The 23,594-nt window shown below is 41.1% G+C and overlaps 1 protein-coding gene across 2 annotated transcripts in view; it reads right to left on the bottom strand.

The window, feature by feature from the left end:
- The window catches only part of ERO1B (endoplasmic reticulum oxidoreductase 1 beta), a 72,245-nt gene extending 58,226 nt beyond the window's left edge, over nt 1–14,019 (bottom strand). The window contains exons 1-2 of one of the 2 annotated variants that reach the window (XM_023549303.2): nt 13,697–14,019; nt 3,561–3,680 (exon numbers count right to left, since the gene is read on the bottom strand). In XM_023549303.2, coding sequence (XP_023405071.1) covers nt 3,561–3,680; nt 13,697–13,801 — 225 coding nt within the window. In that variant the 5' untranslated portion in view covers nt 13,802–14,019. Of the gene's footprint in view, nt 1–3,560; nt 3,681–13,322 lie in introns of both variants that reach the window. The other variant, XM_064276704.1, reaches the window with a different exon arrangement.
- Nucleotides 14,020–23,594: the final 9,575 nt, after the last annotated feature.

Raw genomic sequence — 23,594 nt, forward strand, 5'->3', positions numbered from 1 at the left:
CATGGTCTGCTCCCCCTAGTCTCCTCCCCTTATTCAAAGGCTCCTTGTTGTTCCTCGAATACATGAGACACACAATGGTCTCAGAGCCTTTGCTCTTGCTGTTCCTTCAGCCAAGAATGCTCTTTCCCCAGATATCCACGTGGCTTCCTTTCTCACCCTCTTGAGGTCTTTCTCAAATGCCACATTCTCAGTATTTCCCTGCTCATGTTATCTTAAATTAGATTTCCCATCTCCCAACACTCCCTATTATTCTTTTCTTCTCAATTTTTCTCATTAACACTTAGCACTATCTAATACACCGTACACTTTACTTATTTATCTTGCTCGTTGTTTATGCCTGTCCCTACCCACTGGAGTGTAAGTTCCACAAGGAGAATAATTTCTAGCCCACCTATGTGAGAGGACGTAAAATGTGAAGATCTTTATATCGCATGGTAACAACCACCACGGAAGAGGCAGCAAACAACCAGGATGATAAAATTACCTGGCCAGTTGACCTCAGTCAGGCTTTGTCACCAATAATTCCAGTGCTCGCAAAATAGGTGCATGAAAGGAATAGGTAGCAAGGATGGAGGTTATACATTGGACCAACAGCAAAGACTACCACTTACCAAGGCTGATCTAGCTACTGCTGTTACAGAAGTGTTCAGCCTACTAACAACCAAGATGAATGATATGTTCCCAAAATGGTACCAGCTCTTTAAGAGACTAATTAGTCATGTGGTGACAACTTAAATATATTAGCTGTCTTCTTGGAAGGCACAATGATTCATTTTGATTGGAAGAGATACATATTCTGAGTACAGATTTGCCCAAGGGCCTCAACAAACACTACTGAAGGAATTCAAAAGAATATTTTTTCCATCAGCATCAAACCCAGTGATCTACTACTTTATAACAAAAGAGGCATGGAAGTAGGCACATGACCATGAGATCCACTGGATTTATCACATGCCACATCACTGCAAAGCTGTGGGCCTAAAAGAATGACTAAACAGTTTGTTGAAGGCACAGCTGATGAGCCAGCTCAACTGTGAGGATCGAGGACACAATTTACACTTTTAATCAACAACCTTTGATTATGTGCCATGTCCCCAAGAGGAAGAATACATGGGTCTAGGAACCATGGGGCAGAAGCAGGAGTGGCTCTACCCACCATCCCTCGAGTAACCAACCTGAGTAATCTGTGCCTCCCATCACTGCAAATTCAGGTTCTGTGGCTTTAGAGGTCTTAGTTCCCAAAAGGGGAATTCTTTCACCAGGAGACATAATAAAAGTCTCATTTATAATCATAAACTATAGCTGCTACCTGGACCTGGACTTCTTATGTCAAGGGGCCAGCAACAAGAATAGAAATCACTATTTTGGCAGAGGTATCTGACCCTGATCTACAAGAGGAGGTAGGGCTGCTGATGCACAATGGGGGCAGGGAGGAAACTGTTTGGTACCCAGGTAATTCACTTGACCATTTTCTAAGATAAATGGACAAGTGTAACCCATCCTGGCCTGAGAAAGGCATATTGACCAGAGGCTCACATCCCCCACAGATCTCAAGGGCCTGGATTTTGCCACCAGGTAAGCCACCAAAACCAGCAAAGATGCTAGCTGAGGGTAAGGTGAATCTAGAATGGATAGTAGAGGAGGGAAATGATGAGTATTCGTTGTGACGCTAAGACCAGATGAAACAATAGGGTCTGTACCTTGCCTCACTAACCTTCCTCTTCTAAGTGTCCCCCAGGAAGAGAGGCCCATTAGAATCCTTGAGAAATTACTCCCAAAACTTATATGACAAAGAAGGTCCAAGCAGTGCATGGTGGTTTTAAAATACGTCCACAGTTCTTTGGTACTCCTCCCACAAAAGGTGGAGCCTAATTCCCCTCTCCTACATGTGAACTATACTTACTGACTTACTTCCATTTAGTAGAATGTGGTGGAATGACGATATTTGACTTCCAGATTAGGACATAAGAGTCATTGTGGCTTCACCTTGCTCTCTCTCTCTCTGATCACTGACTCTGGAGGAAGTCAGCTGCCTTGTTGTGAAGACACTCAAGCAGCTCTGTGGAGAGGTCCACATAGCGAGGAACTGATGCCTCCCACCATCAGCCATGTGAGTGAGCCGTCTTGAAAGCTGATCCTCTAGCCCTAGTCAAGCCTTCAAGTAACTGCAGCTCCAGCCAACACCTTGACTTTAAGGCGAGGAATTCCCCAAACATAGGAAGGGGGTTCAGATTCATGCACAAAAAAGACTGAGAGATTTTCATTACTAGACTTAACACACGCAGATGATAAAAGATATACATATTGTGGGAAGAGTCAAAATTGGCTTTCAAAAGGGTCATAAAAATCACATCTATAGACAGCTACGTAGACATCTTTGGTACCAGCTGAATCAAAAATTACAACCTTTTAACAGTGATTGAAATATCGCATTTTAATAAAGGTTGCACAGCCAATTATTTTAAATGCTATCAGTAAGCTGTATGCCTGTAAAAAATTGAATTGGCAAAAGATATATTTACAACAGCGACCAAAAAAAAAAAAGAGTAGCTGCTGAGGCTGCTTATGTAAAACCAAAAACCTCAGGAGATTCGGTTTCTTAGTTTGGAGACTTAGAGTCATGGTTTCAAGGGACAACCCAGTTAATTGGCCTAAGGACAGGTTTAGCACTTCTATTTCACCTCCTAGTTTGTCGTACAGTGCCTGGGGTCTTAAAAGCTTGCAAGCAGCCATCCAATGCACAACAACTGGTCTCTATTTGCCTTGAGCAACAGAGGAAGGAGCACTAGGAACAGAAGGAGGATATGGAATGTGTTGGTAGCTGCCTCCATGAACAACTGCCTCCTTTGCCATGAGACTCTAAGAACTAGATGGTGCCTGGCTACCATTACTGAACATTTTTTTTTAAATAATTTTTATTGTGCTTTAAGTGAAAGTTTACAAATCAAGTCAGTCTCTCACACAAAAACCCATATACACCTTGCTACACACTCCAATTACTCTCCCCCAATGAGACAGACTGCTCTCTCCCTCCATTCATTACTGAACATTTTGATCAAAGATTCTGAAGGAGAATCTTGACCAAAAGGGGGAAAATCTATAACATAATTTCAAATCTCATGGACGACATACTTTCTGGAGCGATGGAGGCTGAATGAACCTCTGAAACTACTGCCCTGAGATAATCTTTAAACCTTAAACCATAAATATTTCCTCAAGTCTTCTTAAAACCAAACAATATTTTAGCTTAACCAGTAAAAAAAAATCTGCCTTGAGTATATGCTCTTTTAAGAACTATTTATATGGGGATCAAACTGACAACAGCAATTTGAAAGATTAGATAAGAACCTTAGGGGGCAATAAATTTATGTTAATGGGGAGGAACACCTCAGAAAAGGAGGGTGAGGATGGTTGCACAATTCAAAGAATGTAATCAATGTCACTAAATGTTACATGTAGAAACTATTGAATTGTATGTTTTGCTGTGTATATTCTAAACAACAACAAAATAAATAAATATTCAGTCAAAGCCACAACAACAACCAAAATTATAACCTTACCTTGTAATAACGGAAATAGTCTCGCTCTTGCAATTTTTTCATTTTGGGGAAGATTTTATAGGTGTTGAAGTTATCAATGCTGTCAATATCACACAAACAATCATCCAGGACTCCAGTGACCTAGAAAAAAATACATATATAATTTAAAAAAATGCAAATCAGTGATGTCTCAACCTTAACAAATATGTATTAATATGTAAAAAAGACAATTCATTCATCCAAATTAGCCAGTGTTTTCTGATCAAAATATGTAATGGTAAAGCAGTCACTTACTATTTTTTTTTGAAAAAGGGTTAGATACACCCATTCTGAAGAACATTCTTGTCTAGTAGTGAAAAAGAAAGATATTAAATTTTCCCTCCTCTGCCTAAACATATATAAAATCCAGGTAGCTGTTGGAATGTTAAGGCAATCTCTTCCCATATTAACCTAGAAGTCACAGACTAGAATAATAATGTATAGTAACCCTTATCTTCCTTTTAGGCTGCAATTTACTGAATGTCTATGTGACAGGCACCGTGCTAAGAACTTTAGATATATTATCTCATTTACTCTTTGAAAGTAATTTATGAAATAGTTATTATTATTCTCATTTTACATATGAGAAAATTAGACTCATCAAGGTTAAAACATTGGGAGAAACTGGGTAAAGGGTACATGGAATTTCTCAGTATTCTTTTTTACAACTGCATGTGAACCTACAACTAATTAAAATAAAAAAATTCAATTTAAAATTTAAAAAATGGGACTTAAGACTATTAAAGGTTATTCATGTGGTCCATAGGAAAAACAGAAGTAAACAATAAGCAGAAAATTGAACCAGTCCCTACTAGCTGTTTCCTTTTCATTCTTTCTCCTTGGGCATATAAATGTGCCCCCAAATTCCCTACAATATAGAGTCAGAACTATATTATCTTGAGATAAAGAACAAGGAATCCTCACCAAGAATTTTGGCTTTGTTAATCCAACTTACTAGGATCCGGTAACTAACTCCATCAACTTTTATTCCATTACTCTAGCTTACTACTTCCAAAACTTCAAGCTCTAGCCCCCTAAGTAACATTACAAAAAAATACAAACCAAAACACTTTCTAGCTTTTCAAAAAATATTATCCAGTGATTGTCTTTCTAATAATGTTCCTTAAATCACTGTCTTTTAGTTTGTAAACCACTGTATTTTATTTCTTTAAAACAGTTTAACTGTGGTAGGTACTGTGGTTTTCACCATACTGATTCTGACCGTATGCTGAGTAATAATCTAAAAAGCTGGATTATATGAAGAATGTGGCATGAGGACTGGTGGAACACTCATTAACAACATGTGGTGTGCAGATGACACAACCCTGCTTGATGAAAGTGATGAGGACTTGAAGCACTTACTGATCAAAGCACTTACTGATCAAAGACCACAGCCTTTGGTATGGATTACACCTCAACATAAAGAAAACAAAAATCCTCACAACTGGACCAACAAGCAACATCAAGATAAAAGGAGAAAGAACTGATGTTGTCAAGGATTTCATTTTACTTGAATCCAAAATCAACACCCACGGAAGCAGCAGTCAGGAAATCACAAGACGCATTACATTGGGCAAATCTGCTGCAAAAGACCTCTTTAAAGTGGTAAAAAAGCAAAGATGTCACTTTCAGGACTAAGGTGCTTGTGACCGAAGCCATGGTGTTTTTCAATGGCCAGTGAGATCGGAAGAAAACCACAGAAGTTAGTATCCTGGAAGCCAAAGGAAGAAATTATTTCAAGGAAGAAGAGTAATGAGCTGTGAAAAAATTCTGCCAATCAGTAAAGCTGAGGTTTAAGAACTAACCATTGTCACAAAACAATATGTGTATAAATTTTTGAATGAGAAATTAACCTGAGCTGTAAACTTTCACTTAGAGCACAACTAAAAAAAAAAACAGAACCAACCATTCGCTTTAGCAACATGGAAGACATTAGCGACCGTGACAAGAACTGTCTGATTGGAATCAGCTGGAGAGAGAAAAGAGGAATACAGTAGGAAAGATAAAATAAAGATTATTCTTTTGCAGAATTTTTCTACAGAGGGAAAAGAAAAATAGAGCAGAAGCTAGAGATATGTGGGTCAAGAGAGAACTTTAATATAGTAGAATAGCACCTGTTATGACAGTAATGATCCATTAAAAAAGGAAAATTTGATGATCCAGGAGAGAAAGAAAAGACTGCTAGAGCCATCTTGAGTGAGAAAGAAGGAATTAGATCTACTAGTAGACAAGTGGAAGGACTGGCCTTTGATAAGAGCATACACAGCTCATGTACAAATATAGACAGGAAGTCAGAATATGTGGGTACAGAGACTAGTAGGTGGATAGACATAGATTCCTCTGTGGAAGTTCTCTTCAAATTGCTTCAATTTTTTTAGTGAAGTACAAAACCGAGAGTGAGGATAGGAAAGGAGGGGCTAGACAATTAAGCCGGAAGAAAAAATGCGTGAAATGATTGTCTTATTCAATAACCATTTTTTCATCTGGGTATTTTGTTGTTCTTAGGTGCCACAGAGTCAGTTCCAGCTCATAGTGGCCCTTTGTACAAAAGAATGAAACACTGCCTGGTCCTGTGCCACCCTCACAATCATTGTTATGCTTGAGGCTACTGTTGCAGCCACTGTGTCAATCCATCTCATCGAGGGTCTTTTCTTTTTCACTGATCCTCTACCAAGCACAATGTTCTTCAGGGACTCATCCCTCCTGATGAAGTCTTGCCATCCTTGCTTCTAAGGAGATTCTGGCTGTACTTCTTCCAAGACAGATTTGGCAGCCCATAGTATATTTAATATTCTTCATCGACACCATAATTCAAAGGCATCAATTCTTTGGCCTTCTTTATTCGATGTCCAGCTTTCACATGTGTATAAGGCAACTGAAAACACCACGGCCTGGGTCAGGCGCAGTTTAGCCTTCAAAGTGACATTTTTGCTTTTTTTTTTAAAGATGTCTTTTGCAGCAGATTTGCCCAATGCAATACATAATTTGATTTCTTTGCTGCTGTTTCTATGGGCGTTGATTGTGTATTGAAGCAAAATAACGAAATCCTTGACAATTTCAATCTTTTCTTTGTTTATCATGATGTTGCTTATTGGTCCAGTTGTGAGGATTTTTGTTTTATGTTGAGGTGCAATCCATACTGAAGGCTGTAGTCTTTGATCTTCATCAGTAAGTGTTTCAAGCCCTCTACACTTTCAGCAAGCAAGGTTGTGTCATCTGCGTATTGCACGTTGTTAATAAGTCTTCTTCCAATCCTAATGACGAGTTCTTCTTCACATAGTACAGCTTCCCAGATTATTTGCTCAGCACACAGACTGAATAACAAAAAAAAAAAACCAAACCCACTGCCATCAAGTCGATTCCAACTCACAGTGACCCCATAGGACAGAGTAGAACTGCCCCATAGGGTTTCCAAGGAACAGCTGGTGGATTCGAACTACTCACCTTTTGGTTGGCAGCCGAGGTTTTAACCACTGTGCCGCCAGGGTTCCTAAAGATTGAATAAGAGTGGTGAAAGGATACAACCCTGACACACACCTTTCCTGATTTTAAACCACGCAGTATCCCCTTGTTCTGTTAGGATGACTAACTCTTTGTCTACGTACAGGTTCTGCATGAGCACAATCAAGTGTTCTGGAATTCCCATTCTTCACAACGTTATCCATAATTTGTGATAATCCACACAGTCGAAAGCCTTTGCATAGCCAATACAACACAGGTAAGCATCTTTCTGGTATGCTCTTTCAGTTGTGATCCATCTGACAACAGCAATGATACTCCTCATTCCACGTCCTCTTCTGAATCCAGCTTGAACTTCCGGTAGTTCCGTATCAACGTGCTGCTGCAACTGCTTCTGAATGATCTTCAGCATAATTGGGTGTGATATTCATGATGTTATTCGGTAATTTCCGCATTCTGTTGGATTATTTTCTCATTACTTGAACTGCTACATTTCATTATTTTTAAATCTGTCTGGTCATCTTTAAAATCTCTGATTCTCTTTTCATACTTTCAAGTGTCTCTTTTTTAAAATTTAAACAAATTAAAGTTTGAAAAGGGTACAAGAGACTTCAAAGAATGATTTTTTAAATAATTTCTATTGTGTTTTAAGTTTATAAATCAAGTCCGTCTCTCACATATAAACTTATATACACCTTACTACATTCTCCCAATTACTCTTCGCCTAATGAGACAGCCCGCTCCCTCCTTCCAGTCTCTCTTTTCATGACCATTTTGCCAGCTTCTAATACCCTCCCATCTCCCCTCCAGACAGGAAATGCCAACATAGTCTCAAGTGTCCACCTGATGCAAGTAGCCCACTCCTCATCAGCATCTCTCTCCAACCCATTGTCCAGTCCAATCCATGTCTGACGAGTTGGCTTCGGGAATGGTGCCTGTCCTGGGGCTACAGAAGATTTGGGGACCATGACTGCCGGGGTTCTTCTAGTCTCAGTCAGACCATTAAGTCTGGTCTTTTCATGAGAATTTGGAGTCTGCATCCCACTGTTCTCCTACTCCGTCTGTGGTTCCCTGTTGTGTTCCTCGTCAGGGCAGTCATTGGTTGTGGCCAGGCACCACCTAGTTCTTCTGTTCTCAGGATGATGTAGACTCTAGTTCATGTAGCCCTTTCTATCTCTTGGGCTTGTAATTACCTTATGTCCTTGGTGTTCTTCATTCTCCTTTGATCCACGTGGGTTGAGACTCATTGATGCATCTTAGATGGCCACTTGCTAGAGTTCAAGACCTCAGATGCCACACTTCAAAGTGGAATGCAGAATGTTTTCTTAATAGATTTTATTATGCCAATTGACTTAGATGTCCCCTGAAACCATGGTCCCCAAACCCCTGCCCCTGCTTTGCTGACCTTCGAAGCATTCAGCTTATTCAGGAAGCTTCTTTGCTTTTGGTTTAGTCCAGTTGTGCTGACCTCCCCTGTATTGAGTGTTGTCCTTCCCTTCACCTAAAGTAGTTCTTAATACTATCTAATTAGTAAATACCCCTCTCCCTCTCTTCCCTCTCTTGTAACCACAAAAGAATGTTAAGAATGATGATTTTTTTAATTATCTGGTAATTTCAGAATCTAAGGTCATTAAACTCTATGCGGCAGTTCTACTCTGTCCTATAGGGTGGCTATGAGTCGGAATCTACTGAACAGGAGTGGGCAGTGGGTTAAGGTCATTACAAGTCTGGTTGTTGTTTATGTTGTATGGGGTCTTGTTTCCTTATGTGTTTGTGATTTTTGACTTTTGGCTGCTTATTCTTCTTCGCACTTTATTTTTGAGAATTCTTTAAGACCTGGGTTGAACTAAATTCCTCCAAAGTGGATCAATATTTGCTTTCACCATTAGCCTGTGGCCTATCGACCTGAGACTGCTAAAAGTTAGATATTTCACTTGAAGTTTTTCCTATCACAGGTAGCATAAATTCCGCCTGTAAATCTGCATAAGGGGTAGTTCACGGTATGAATTTTCAAGGTAGGTTCCCCTCCTCCCCTTCAACCAGCAAGTTTCTTTACCTTCTCCTTATTCACAGTTGGGTTCAGTTTTCACTTACTCTTACATTGACGAGGCAGCACTCAAGTCCCTGCTTTATGGTGGGTTCTCCTATTAGTTTCCTCTCCATGGTCAAGCTTTACTTTTTTGTCCACTCCTTAAGCAGAAATTCAAGATCTCCAGGGTTTGGGAGAAACCCTCAGAGTAATGGACTAGTACAGCTCTGTTTGAATCCAAACTTCTGGCTTTCTATTTGTTTGGGAGCTCTGTGTATTCCCTGATGTTATGCCACCTCAGAAATGCATTTTAAAAGATTTAAAAATATATCCAACTGAAACTACTTCTTTACAGAAAGATTAACTTGTTATACTGCTTGTACTCACTATACCTTCAGTTCCTAGTGCTTTGCCATACTACAAAGCATTTCATTTACAAGTAGTTCCTGACTTATCAGGTATTCGAGTCATGCTGAATCACAACCTCTTTTTTTTTTTGGTACATCTTATTGTTAGTAATATGTACACTACATACAATGTTGCAGCACATAATTTGCTGACATTATTATCCTCAAATGTTCATCGAAATGTTCCAAGATCAGACTTATAAAGATACTCATAATAAAAGGCAATCATAAAGAAAACAAAAAAAAAGCATTCCATTTACACCAGAACCGACTTATGACAGAGTTGTTGGGCTGGGACTCCATCGTAAGTCGGGGCTACCTGTGTAAGAAAATGGGTCATTAGTTAGGTACATCTGTGTATATACGTGTGCATGTACAGGCGTATCTATGGGCACATATATATACATGTTCGTGTGTGCTGCATATATATTCATATGTACATAATAAAGCACATAATGGCACAGTTCCAGATACTTCTTAGACATAACCCAGCGCACCTCTTAGACATAACCAAAAACCAACCTGGGATTGGTTTACTGGATTTGGAGGCTTAAGACCATAGTCTTGTAGGACAACTCAATTTGTATAATATAGTTCATAAAGTTTATGTTCTACATCCTAGCTTAGTGAGTAGCATCCGGGGTCTTAAAAGCTTGCAAGTGGCCATCTAAGATACAACTATTGGTCTCTACACATTTGGAGCAAAAGAAAAAGAAGGAAACCAAAGACTCAAAGATGAAACTATTACACAGGACTAACAGTCTACATGAACCATGGTCTCATCTACCCTGAGTCCGGAAGAACTAGATGGTGGTGCCCAGCTACTACCACCTACTGTTCTGACCAGGGCCTCAGTAAACAGATCCTGATAGAACCGAAGAAAAATGTAGAACAGAACTCAAATTCTTAAAAAGTCCAACTCACTGTACCAGTTCAGACTACCAGCCCCAAGACAGTTAACCTGAGATACCCTTTAAACTTTGAACTGAAACTACTCCTGGAGATCACATTTCAGCTAAACAACAGATTGGCCCATAAAATAAACAATATCCGTGAGTACTGTGCAGCTTTAAAAAATTATATATATGAGGTCAAATGGTTAACATTTACTCTAAAGCAAAGATGAGAAGGTAAAAGGAGACAGGCAAACTAGATTTATGTAAACGAAACCACCAGAATGGAAATAATGAGAATATTGACACACGGTGAAAAAATGTAACCAGTGTCACTAAACAATTTGTATAGAAATTGTTAAATGTGAACCTAATGTGCTGTGTCAACTTTCATCAAAAACACAGTAAGTTTTAGATATATGTATAATCCAATGCCGCCTAGTTGATTCCAACTCATAGTGACCCTTAGGCCAGAGTAGAACTGCCCCACAGAGTTTCACACACACATATACATATGTATGTATATATACGTATGAAAAAATATGTATATATACATACATATATATATAGGGTCATGAGAGAGACAAAAGTATATCGTTTTATGTGCTCAAAAGTAATTTTCTCCTTTTATTACAAGATACTGTCAAAATACATATTCTCTTTAATAAATGATTTCTTGTTACTGTACGCTGCTGAGATAATTCCACTCATAGTGGCCCTACAGGACAGAGTACAATTGCTGCACAAGGTTTCCTAGGTTGTAATCTTCATGGGAGCAGATCACCAAGTCTTTTCTCCTGCAGAATCACTGGTGGGTTCGAACCGCAGACTTTTCAGTTAGCAGCCAAGCTTAACCACTGTGCCACCAGAGCTCCTTGATTTCTTGTTAATAGGGGAATTTTTCAAATAACCTAATTCTACCCTTTATAGTTTACTGTTTTTCTACCAATTTAGTACATGGAAGAGAAGTGAAAGAATTGGCTTAATTTCACTTTCCGATTTTCCTGAGTCTCCCTCTGCTTTATTTCTCATACTACAGAGATGCAAGTATACTGAACTGTGCTATGTAAGACTAGAAAGGGGCCTCCAGTTTAATCCTAGGGCTCCAGTTTAATCCTGCTCTCTTGATATTAGTCATTTAAGCTCTTTAAACTTCATTTACCTCATTGGCTCCACTTCTGATAGATGTTATCAAGCAAAATGAAATAAAGTATATTTAAGCATGTTACAGACATGTACATAATCCAAAATATGATCAAACATCATATTAGAAAGTACCACTGGAAATAAAAACCAAACGGGTTCACTTTTGAGGACTGTCTGGCACCACATAACTTTAGATATACACAAATCCTAAACTGTTGAACTACATATATCTATTTTGATATAACAAAATTAAAAATACACATGCAACTTTAGATATACACCAATCTTAAACTGTTGAACTATATATATCCATTTTGATATAACAAAATTAAAAGTACACATGCAGTTATAAAGCATTAATATACATAATTAGTGGTAGGTGAAGAAACTTAAAAGAAAATTTCTAGATAGGTGACACGGTATAAAAATATGAAAAAGAGAAAAACCAATACCTAAATGTAACTTTAATGCAAAAACAAACACCCAGCTTTAACTAGAAAATTTTACTTTTCATAAATCTAGCTGATATGCCCAGGAAACCCTGGTGGCGCAGTGGTTACGAGCTATGGCTGCTAACCAAAAGGTTGGCAGTTCGAATCTACCAGGCGTCCCCTGGAAACTCTATGGGGGCAGTTCTACTCTGTCCTATAGGGTTGTTATCAGCAGGTATGCCCAGAGTTCCACTATCTATTTAAGTGTTTCTCTAACTTTGATCCAAAAGGTAGTCCCAAGGATAACTACATAATAGTTACTTTCAAGGCTTATTTAAAACGTTGACTCCTGTATCACAGCCCAGATCCACTTAGGCAGAACATCTGGAAGTAGGGCTAGAAATGAGGCATTCTTACCATGCTCCCCAAAAGCACAATCGAATTTTGTCCCTTTTATTGTTGTATTGTGTAAATGTATATAACAAAACACATGCCAATTCAACATTTTTTACATGTATAATTCAGCAACACTGATGAAATTCATTATGTTATACAACTATCACCGTTATTCATTCTAAATTGTTACTTTTATTTTTATGAAATCACTCAATAAAAAGAGTACTCAAACATGAACACAAACTGAATAATCAGGTTGTCTGGGATTCAGTGCAGAACACCATAAAACCATGAAAAAAGTGTCTGAATAAAGTCAGAAAAACATGTTTACATGGCTACACTCATAGCGACCTTCAATTTTTCATAGCAATTAGCATTAATTGCTTCAAATGACATCTCCCCTCATTATCTGGCCCCGAGACACTTTTTAGTTTTTTCCTTAGCAGTTTTGCCATTTTGCAGCAGGTGCAGACAAGACACAGCAGCACCTGGCAGTCTATTCAAAACCTAATGAATAAAATACAAACACCTCTCTTCAGCAGTGCCTCTAAAAGGCAAAGGCTCTGGCCAGTTAACCCTCAGATTGCCAGCATACTGAGGACACTTGTGTAGTGTTCACAAAGACAACTCTCATACCCGAATTTACTCTCCTCCAGCCACCACCTCAGTCCTCACAGAGCCAGAGCCTCCCTCCAGGAGTCACAGGAGCCCCGAGGCCAGGGACAGAACCCCCGTGTCCTACTCACCTGGTGATGCCACTTCGCAGATATAGGACAGGGTGGATAAAGAACAAGCAGGCTTGAGCCAGGGAAGGTGTTTGAGCAAGGTGGTCAAAGACGAGGGACTCTCTAGTTGAAAAGTTCCAGAAAGTTGAGTCTTCTCCCCTCTCTCAAGCCACCCCGCTTCTGCTGACCCCGGGGGTCTATCACCTCCTCTCAGCCTCTGCTCCCTGCCTCCTCAGCTCCTGAAGCCTAGGGCCTCACCGTTTCTATCTGTGCTCTCTTCGCAAAAGACAGCCAGTGTCTTCACTCCCGTCCCATCTGCCGCCACACTCCTAGCCGCTTTTAAAAAAAATCAGAAAAATATCAATGAAAACACCTCAGGGGACCGTCGCCGTCTTCCTCTTTTTATTGCCACTGCCCCAGAGTGTTGCCATCCTTGTTCACCGCAGGCGGTTCGCAGACGTTTCCTGGGCTCTGCTCTCTTGTCGTTTTCCGCTCGTCTTTTCCGCTCACTAGAAATTACCTCGAGGTCCGGCCCCGGCACTCGGCGCGCCACCACACTGGCCGCTTGGCAGCTGCGCGGCCGTTCGGCCGGGGTCTCCCCATCCCCACTCCCCGCCATCACCTGCGCTTACCTGAGCCTCGACGACGGCGGGGAGGAAGCTCAGGGCGACCAGCAGCTGCACGGCGCCCACCGCCGCCCTCTGCCCTGATCCGGCCGAGCGGACCCCCCGGCTCATGCTGACCTCTCCCCCCGCCGCGGCCGGCCGAGCCCCTGGGGGCGGGGGAACGGCGCGCGGCCCGAGCGACGACCGAAGAAGGGGACGGTTCCCGGATACCGAGCGACTCCAGGGTCAGAGGTCCGGACGCCTGTCCGACGACGGGAGACGCTCGCCCAGGCGCCGGGCAGCTTAAGTGAGGCTGGGAGAGCTGAGCGCCCCCACTTCATGCCCGGCGGCCCCGCCCCCAGCGTTCTCCGCTCGTGGCCACGCCCCTGCCGAAGCGCGAGGCCTTCTGGGGGTTGTGGTCCTGGTGGCACGCGGGAGCGCCTCGGCCGGAAGGCGGAGCCCGCGGGCGAGCAAACCCGGGAACTACAACTGCCGCGGCAGCCCCGCCTCCCCCCGAGCCTCGAGCTCCACGGAGGCCAATGAGCCGGGACCAAGCGGGCCTTCAAAACAAGAGGAGGTGCCTGCGGGCAGAGCGGAGGTTTTCCTCTCCGGGCCCGCCCCGCGGTCGCCGCAGCTCCGCTCCCCTGAGCAATCTAAGCTGGGGGCCTCCCTCCTTGGGTCCCTACAGCGATGGCCACGCATGTCATCCCCTGACACCGTACAGCCGAGCCTCCAGGATTCGCCTAGTACTATAAGTTAGGCACTAATAGTGTGGAGTCTTTCAGTCTGAAACGCTTACTTTCATTTACTTTCTGTAGCCTCACGTCTACTGCTGGTGCCACCTGTGACTTCTAGAGGAGACTCCAGCTTGTCTTTTATAGATCCCTGAGTGAATTTCATCTCTGCTTCACCCTACCCCCACTCCGGTGTTCACACGTGCAATTATAATGTACATTTTTAAAGAATTAGGACAAACCCAAAATTTTATTACAAAATATTTTGTAGTTTTTGAATGGGATAAACACAGAAAAATTTGGAGTGACACAGACTGGGTTCAGATCCCAACTCCAACACATATTAGTTATGTGACCGTAGACACGTCACTTCACCTCTCTGAGCCTCTGTTTGTTCATCCATAAAGTGAATATAATAATGCCTCAAGAATTGTTCTAGAATTACATAAGATAATATCCATAAAGGGCTTAGTATAGTGCCCAGCATACACGGAGTGCTCAATAAACGGGCAGTTCTACTCTGTCATATGGTGTTATGAGTCAGATTCGACTAGATGGCAAGGAGTTTATTAGTTTTATCAATAATACCTTTGATTTCCACAAAATTAGCAATACATTAACTTACGTTTGTATAGTGTATATTGATTTCCTATTGCTCCTGCACCATATCACAAATTTAGTGGCTTAAAACAGAAAAAAGGTACTATCTTACAGTTCTAGAGGTCAGAAGTCCAAAATGGGTCAACATAGCTGTGTTCCTTCTGGAGACAGTTGCCTTGCCTTTTCCATTTCTAGAGGCTCCCTGCATTCTTTAACTCATGGCCCAGCATCAAATTGTGGCATCTCCTTTACTCCCTCTGCTTCCATTGTCACATTGCCTTCACTTTCTGACCCTAACTTCACTGCCTCCCTCTTAGAAGGACACTCCCAGATAATCGAGGATAATCTGCCCATCTCAAGATCCTTAATTTAGCCACATCTTTGAAGTCCCTTTTGCCATCTAAAGTAACATAGTCACAGATGCCAGGCACTAGGAGGTAGATATTTTTGGAGGGCCATTAATCAGTCTACCACATAGTGCTTAGTATCTTTGAAAGTGCTTTCATGTATATCAGTCCTTGGGATTGCACTGTGATGGATTGCTTTTACGTGGCCTTTTGAGCCATAATCTTGTGACTCCTACCGAATGGTTGGGTGGGACTATGCAAATAAGGGGCCCTGATGGTGCAGTGGTTAAGTAATCGTCTGGTAATCAAAAGGTCAATAATTAGAATCCATCAGCCATTCTGCGGAAGAAGGATGTGGCAGTCTGCTTCCATAAAGCTTACAGCCTTTGAAACCCTGTAGGGCAGTTCTACTCTGTCCTTACAGGGTCGCTATGAGCTGGAATCGACTTGACAACAATGGAATTGATTTTGGTTTATGCAGACAAGGTGCTTGTGGCCCATCAGCAGGATTGGAAAGCTTAGCTTGCTGATAATACAAATAGGGTGCATGACACCCTTGTGGGGGTGGGACCAGGCAAATAAAGTGTATGAAATCCTAATAAGGGAATTGGTTAGTTTTGCCATCTGCTGGGCTTGAAAAATAGCCAATCCCAGAACAGAGGGGGGACCTGACTACCACCAAGAGAAAGAGATGGAAGTAGAGCGTGTCCTTTGGACCCAGGACACTGAGAACCCCCTAGACCCAGGAGACAGAGCTGTAATACCGGAGATGACATAAGACTTTGAGAAGCAGCAGCAGAGAAATGGCAGCAGCAGAACCAGAAGACCAGAGTGAGATGGCTTAGTGGGCTTCCTGGCTCATTGAACAAGGCAGTTACAGCAGGTATGCCAACCCATGGAGTGAGAGAGCTTCAGGGAGGAGGCTTCCTGGCAGAGTGGGGTGCCTCTGAGCACTTGTTGGTGGAGCTAGGCTTGTTGACCTACACAGTGAGAGAGCTAAGTACCTTTGGGCTGGATGGTTCCTGGTGGAGTGGGGTGCTTCCAGGTACTTAACTATCGGTGGAGCTAAAGATCTTTGTTGCACTTGCCTGAGCAGAGCAGAGGCCAGGCCAAGGGGCCAAGGGGCCAAGGGGCCAAGGGATCAAGGGCCAGGGAAAAGCCTGCCTGCAGGCACAGCTGAGAAGAAGCTATCCTGATCAAAGAGCTGTATCCTGAGTCCTTTCTGATTCTGAATTCTGTTACTTCCCTAATAAACTTCATAATCGTGAGTATGCTTTGTGAGTTCTGTGTGACCATTGCAATGAATTATCAAACCCAGCGGAGAAGTAGAGTGCCATGGGAGGGACAGCTGGTGTCAGAATTGGTAAAAAAAAAAAAAAAAGTTGGAGGGTGAAGGTATGTTTGACCTCTCCCTCATAGGAATCCGCCTTGGGCTGTTGATTCTCTTTCCCCCTTGTGAAGTTAGAGGTCAGACACCCCCACCATGCCATTTTGTACAACATAATTTGCAAGGCTTGGTGCAAAATGAAAATGCAGAGCCCCTGGTTCAAACATTATTAAGAATGTCAATGTAGTGACAGCAGAGTGGGGCCTTTCCAAACACAGGACCCTGTGTGACTACACAGGTCCTACGCCCACGAATCCAGCCCTGTCAGTACTTTTTCTCTTCAGTAACTCTTCTGTCTTGAAACATGTTGTCTTAGTTATCTAGTGGTACAATAACAGAAATACCACAAGTGGATGGCTTTAACAAATAAAAATTTATTCTGTCACAGTTTTGGAGGCTAGAAGTCTGAATTCAGGGCACCAGCACCAGGGGAAGTCCTTCTATCTCTGTCGGCTGTGGGGGAAGGTTCTTGTCATCAATCTTCCCTTGGGTCTAGGAGTTTCTCAGCACAGGGACCCCAGGTCCAAAGGATGCGCTCTTCTCCTGGCTCTTCTTTCTTGGTAATATGAGATCCCTCTCCTCTCTGCTCACTTCTTTCATATCTCAAAAAAGATAATCCTAACCCTGTAGATTGTGTCCTGCCTCGTAAACATAACTGCCTCTAATCCTGCCTCATTAACATCACAGAGGTTAGGATTTACAATACATCAGATCACAAATTTGAGGACAACCACACAATACTGGGAATCATAGCCTAGACAAGTTGACACACATTTTGGAGGGACACAATTCAATCCATAACACATGTAAGATCTTCCCTAGTTTAAAAACAAAAAGAATTTTGGCTGGATCCTTCCAACTACATTTTCATCACTCGTCTACTCTCTGAAAAACTTCTGCTTCCTATCCAGTCATTCTCCTCCTTCCCTCATTATAAACGTGATTCTGTCCCCATCCTTCTGCTAAAGCTTTTTCTCTAATCAAATCCAGTGAGCCCTTCTCAAGATTCCTTGGACTGCATTTGATGCTGTTGATAAAATAAACTCCCCGGGATTTAGTTATATATATTTTTAATAGTGAATTACAAAATTTCTTATTATAAAATCCCATGTCCTTTAATGGCTGCCTAGTGTCTGTGACTCAGAACCATTAAAAAACTTGGGATTTTATAATAAGAAAATTTATAATACACTATTTTTAATACATTGTATAACTAAATCCCAGGAAGTTTGTGTTATCACACACAAGTAAACTTTTGCTGAAGATCATTCAAAACTGGTAGCAGCAGTACATCAACAGGGAAGTACCAGAAATTCCAGCTGGATTCAGAAAAGGATGTGGAGCAAGGAATATCATTGCTGATGTCAGATGGATCCTGGCTGAAAGCAGAGAATACCAGAAAGATGTTTATCTGTGTTTTATTGACTATGCAAAGGCATTCAACTGTGTGGATCATGACAAATTATGGATAACATTGCAAAGAATGGGGATTTCAGACACTTAATTGTGCTCATAAGGAAACCTGTACATAGACCAAGAGGTAGTCATTCAAATAGAACAAGGGGATATTGCATGGTTTAAGTCAGGAAAGATATGCAACAAGGTTGTATCCTTTCACTGTACTTATTTAATCTATAAGCTGAGCAAATACTCTGAGAAGCTGGACTATATGAAGAAGAACAGGGCATCAGGATTGGAGGAAGACTCATTAGCAACCTCTGACATGCAGATGACACAGCCTTGTTTGTTGAAAGCAAAGAGGACTTGAAGCACTTATTGATGATGATTAAAGACTACGGCTTCAGTATGGTTTGGACCTCAATATAAAGAAAACAAAAATCCTCACAACTGGACCAATAAGTAACATCATGATAAATGGAGAAAAGACTGAAGTTGTCAAGCATTTCATTTTACTTGGATCCACAATCAACACCCATGGGAGCAAGAGCCAAGAAATTAAAAGACACATTGCATTGGGTAATTCTGCTGCAAAAGACCTCTTTAAAGTATTAAAAAGCAAATATATCATTTTGAGGACTAAGGTGCAGCTGACCCAAGCCATGGTATTTCTATTGCCTTATATGCAAAAGCTGGACAATAAATAAGGAAGACTGAAGAAGAATTGACGTCTTGAGTTATGGTGTTGGTGAAGAATATTAAATATACCATGGACTGCCAGAAGAACAAACAAATGTGTCTTGGAAGAAGTATAGCCAGAATGCTCATTAGAAGCAAGAATGGCGATACTTCGTCTTACGTACTTTAGACGTGTTATCGGGAGGGATCAGTCCCTGGAGAAGGACATCATGCTTAGTAAAGACGAGGGTCAGTGAAAAAGAGGAAGACCCTCAACAAGAATGAATCTACTCAGTGGCTGCAACAATGTGCTCAAGCCTAACAATGATTGTGAGGGTGGTGCAGGACTGGGCAGTGTTTTGTTCTATTGTGTGTAGGGTTGCTGTGAGTCTGAGCTGACTCAATGGCACCTAACAACAACAACTGTGCCTGTGATATCAAGCCCAGAATTCATGGCCTGAAATCGAGAGCCATCAGGCTTTGTCACTGAAGAACAATTTGATCAGTTGATGGGAGGAGGAGAGTGGGCACAGAACTGTAGTGCAGATGTCTTTTATCCTCTTGGTTACATAATCCAGAGAGTCACTGCACAACAGCAATACCTCCTGTTTGTTTTCAGCTCAGAAACCTGACACATGACTTCTGGGTAAGTATGATTTTTTTCCTTGGTTAGTGGAATTGGAAATTGCGGGTGTTTGTCATGAGACTCAGGGTACTAAAATTCAATGGTAATGGCCATAGAGATCTTTTTTACTTTCCCTGTTAAAAGAGAATTCTTCCCTTGGCTTCTTTGTTTACCTTTCCTTTCTCTGAAATCAAATACAGTGTAACCAGCATTTTGAGAGGCATTAGTGATGTCACCCATGCTTCTTACAGGTTCCCACAGTCATGGCCATTTTGAGTCTTACCATCCCTGGACCCTAACACTATGGGTGGAAGTTGAAACGAAGAAGGAAAGTGCATACACCAATCCCCTTCATGCAAAAATCAGCTCTAGCTAAATTTTAAAAAGAATAGAAAATGAAAACAAAATGTAGAGTAGCTTATGGTACTGAGGAAGATTTCACAACTCAGGCCTCTGGAATGGACAGTCCATCAGGACAACATTAGGGAATCTAAGGAGTAGAAACTAATGGGCAGTCTTTTCCAGGGCACTGCCATTAGATTGACTCAATTCCATTCGCTTTTTGTTCCTTGTCCCTCCTATCAAAATACAAACTTCTTCTGGAGTTTAGTTTGGGGAAAGGAGACAAACACCTTGATTGATGACCCCGCAAGACCACATAGAATAAGCAAGAGGTGGTTGTACAAAGAACAGTGAATGCTATTACCAGTAGAAGGGGGAAGGGATGCTTGTCAGACAAAAACAACAGATGTCGCCTTCAGGAGGTCGTGTTTTATTAGAGCACTCCATCAGTACTCACTTTCTTTACCTCAGCTTGCAGTCTTACATTCATTAAATTATCACAGATGTCCTGGATGTGGTATACCAAAAAAGCACACATCAGGACACTGGCCAACTAGAAATAGCAACAATATATTGTAGCTTCTGTAATTTATGATTTACTAACACCACCTGGATTAGATGAACCTAATTCCCTGGAACTAAGGTGAAAAAACCAGCCACATTTTTTGGCTGTAAGAATTTATGTGCCTCCCAGATTGATTATCCTAAGAAGGTTTAGGGTTAGCTGTGAAGTCAATCAGTACAACTCCATCACTGCAAACAATGATAATTTATTCAGTTGGGATAGATTATGGGAAAAATCCTAGTATTGATGGTGATTCTGCTATGGCCAGGCATGACCCTATTTCTTATGATTCTAATGAAGCCAAACAGAACCAAGCTTGGATGACCCCAATGTGCTTCACTTTTTCAAATGGATAGTGTCAAAATGTGCTTCAATCAAGATTAATGTTATTAATACTTGAAATGTAGTCACACTGACGCCATGCACAAAAACATATTTATTGCAGATTCACTCTGTCTCGTTCTGAAATACAAATTATTTCCCCCAACCCATCTTTCTTATCACTTTGTTTCCCTTCCCCTCTTTTCCACTCCATATCCATCTCTGAGAGAGTGGCCTAGTTATCTCACCCCCTTGGTCCACGGTAGGTCATCCTGATTCCTCCGGCAGGGCTTACCCACATCATTCAGTTAACACCAGCAATCTGCTGGTTTGTATTAGGAATTATCTTTTCATATGTATACTATATTATAGCCCATCTAGAGTGTAACATTTTGGAAGACCCTATTTCTTGTACTATATTCCTCAGATAGCTTTAGTGGCAATCTTAGTTCCTATGTTGTTGTTAGGTGCTGTCAAGTCGATTTTCAACTCATAGTGACCTCATGTGACAGCATAGAACTGCCCCATAGGGTTTTTGCTAGGTTGTAATCTTTACAGGAGCAGCAGTCAATATATATTTGTTGATTGACTGGTTAATATTATTTAAAATCTCTATTTAACTTAGAAGATACCTATCTCAGAACCAGTCGTGGATGTGATGCCCCTGAACGTTTTCTTTGGAGGGCTGGGAAACGGTTTTGTTGAACAAGAATATTCCTGGAGAAGGTAGTAAGCTGCAACTAGCAGTCTTTAAGGCAAAGTATTTACTTCCTTAAATAGAAGTCAAAAAGATTGAAGGGAGTATCAGATCTTTCAAACTGGTTGTGGTCAATTGCAGGAAAACCATTACTTTAAGAGATTTTCTCAAGCACTGTCTGAAATAGCTATACCCATTGCTGTCGAGTAGGTTCTGACTCATAGTGAACTTATAGTACAGAGTAGAACTAACTGCTCAATAGGGTTTCCAAGGCTGTAATCTTTACCAAAGCAGACTGCAACATCTTTCTCCCACAGAGCAGCTAACCCCGCTCCAAAAAAAAAAAAAAAAAACACAGAGCAGCTTATGGGTTCAAACTGCCAGCTTCCTGGTTAATAGGCGAGCACTTAGTCACTGCACCACCAGGGCTCCTTGAAATAGCTATAAAAAAACCAAACCCCTTGCTGTCGAGTTGATTTTGACTCATAGAGACTCTATATGGCAGAGTACGACTGCCCCCATAGAGTTTCCAGGGAGCGCCTGGTGGATTCCAACTGCTGACCTTTTGGCTAGCAGCCATAGCTCTTAACTACTACGCCAGGGGTTTTTGAAGCAAAGACTTGAGAATTGCTTTAAATAGATTTCTTTAATGCTTAAGACCCACTGCTGGAGAGTTGGAAGAGACTTTGTGAATTAACAAAACTGTACTAAGCATTTACATTTTCAAGACATCACCAAGTGTATTGTTATTCTGTGATGGATTTATGGCTTGGTTAACTTGTGACTTCTAATGAAGGAGGAAATCATTGATGAATGGTTCTAAATAAAAGTCAAGGTAATGGGGTGGAAATTTAATAACATCAGTAATTTTTACTCCTAATAGCAAGCTGAATTGGGATTAATGAACCTGCTGGGTAATGGCAATCTTTGTGTTTAAACAACTGTGTTTGTAGATAGCACTGGTGTGTTAACAACTGACAGCCATAATTTTTTTTAACTGGATTTTCACCTATGACTTAGTTATAAAGGGAATTTTTGTTTGGTGATAGGATTTCTGAATTTTACTGAGGGGATTTCTCCCCCTTTTCTTTTGACAAACAATAGGGATTAAAAGTGATCAAAGTGAAAATACTTGGCTAGCCCGTGGCTTGTTATTATATTAGTTTTTCCACCTAAAGTATTCATTGTTTTTCTTTAATATTTACTCAGCTGTGATTCTCCCAAGTGCTTTAACTAAACAGCATTAATGCTGATAAACTTGAAAAGATTAGGTTCTTTCCATTTCTAAAGGAGTTTACACGGTGATACATGCAGTTTTAGATAAAACTTTCTTTTATATAACAAACATATTATGGTACTAGGTTAGAAGTTCATATATGATGCAATTAAGGGGAAAACTTTATGAAATATAAATAATTTGGAAAATTAAAATCATAATTCTGCCAATTTCCTTTATCGACTAGCTTTTAAAATGTTAAAGATTATACCTAACCCCAAAGTGGAAACCCTGGCATCCTAGTGGTTAAGAGCTAACCAAAAGGTCGGCAGTTTGAATCCACCAGGCCCTCCTTGGAAACCCTATGGGGCAGTTCTACTCTGTCCTGTAGGGTCACTATGAGTCAGAATTTACTTGACGGCAACGGGTTTGGTCTTGCTTTTTAATCCCTAAATTCTGTGTAACTATTGCACATTGTAGTTGTTGTTAGGTACTGTCGAGTTCTTTTCCACTCGTAGCGACCCTGTGTACAACAGAACAAAACACTGCCTGTTCTGCGCCATCCTCACAATCATTGCTATGTCTGAGCCCATTGTTGTAGCCACTGTGTCAATCCGTCTCATTGAAGGTCGTCTTCTTTTCCTCTGACCCTCTACTTTACCAGGCATGATGTCCTCCTCCAGAAACTGGTTTCTTCTGATAACATGTCCAAAGCACATGAGATGAAGTCTTGCCATCCTTGCTTCTAAGGAGCATTCTGGCTGTACTTCTTCTAAGACAGATTTTTTCATTCTTTTGGCATAGTCCATGGCATATTCAGTATTCTTCGCCAACACCGTAATTCGAAGGTATCGATTCTTCTTCAGTTTTCTTTATTCATTGTCCAGCTTTTGTATGATTATGAGGTCATTGAAAACACCATGGCTTGGGTCAGGCACACCTTAATCCTCAAAGTGACATCTTTGCTTTTTAACAATTTTAAAAGGCCTTTTGCAGCAGATTTGACCAATGCAAT

The sequence above is a fragment of the Loxodonta africana genome, chromosome 25 (assembly GCF_030014295.1).
Source record: "Loxodonta africana isolate mLoxAfr1 chromosome 25, mLoxAfr1.hap2, whole genome shotgun sequence".
Taxonomy (NCBI): Eukaryota; Metazoa; Chordata; class Mammalia; order Proboscidea; family Elephantidae; genus Loxodonta; species Loxodonta africana.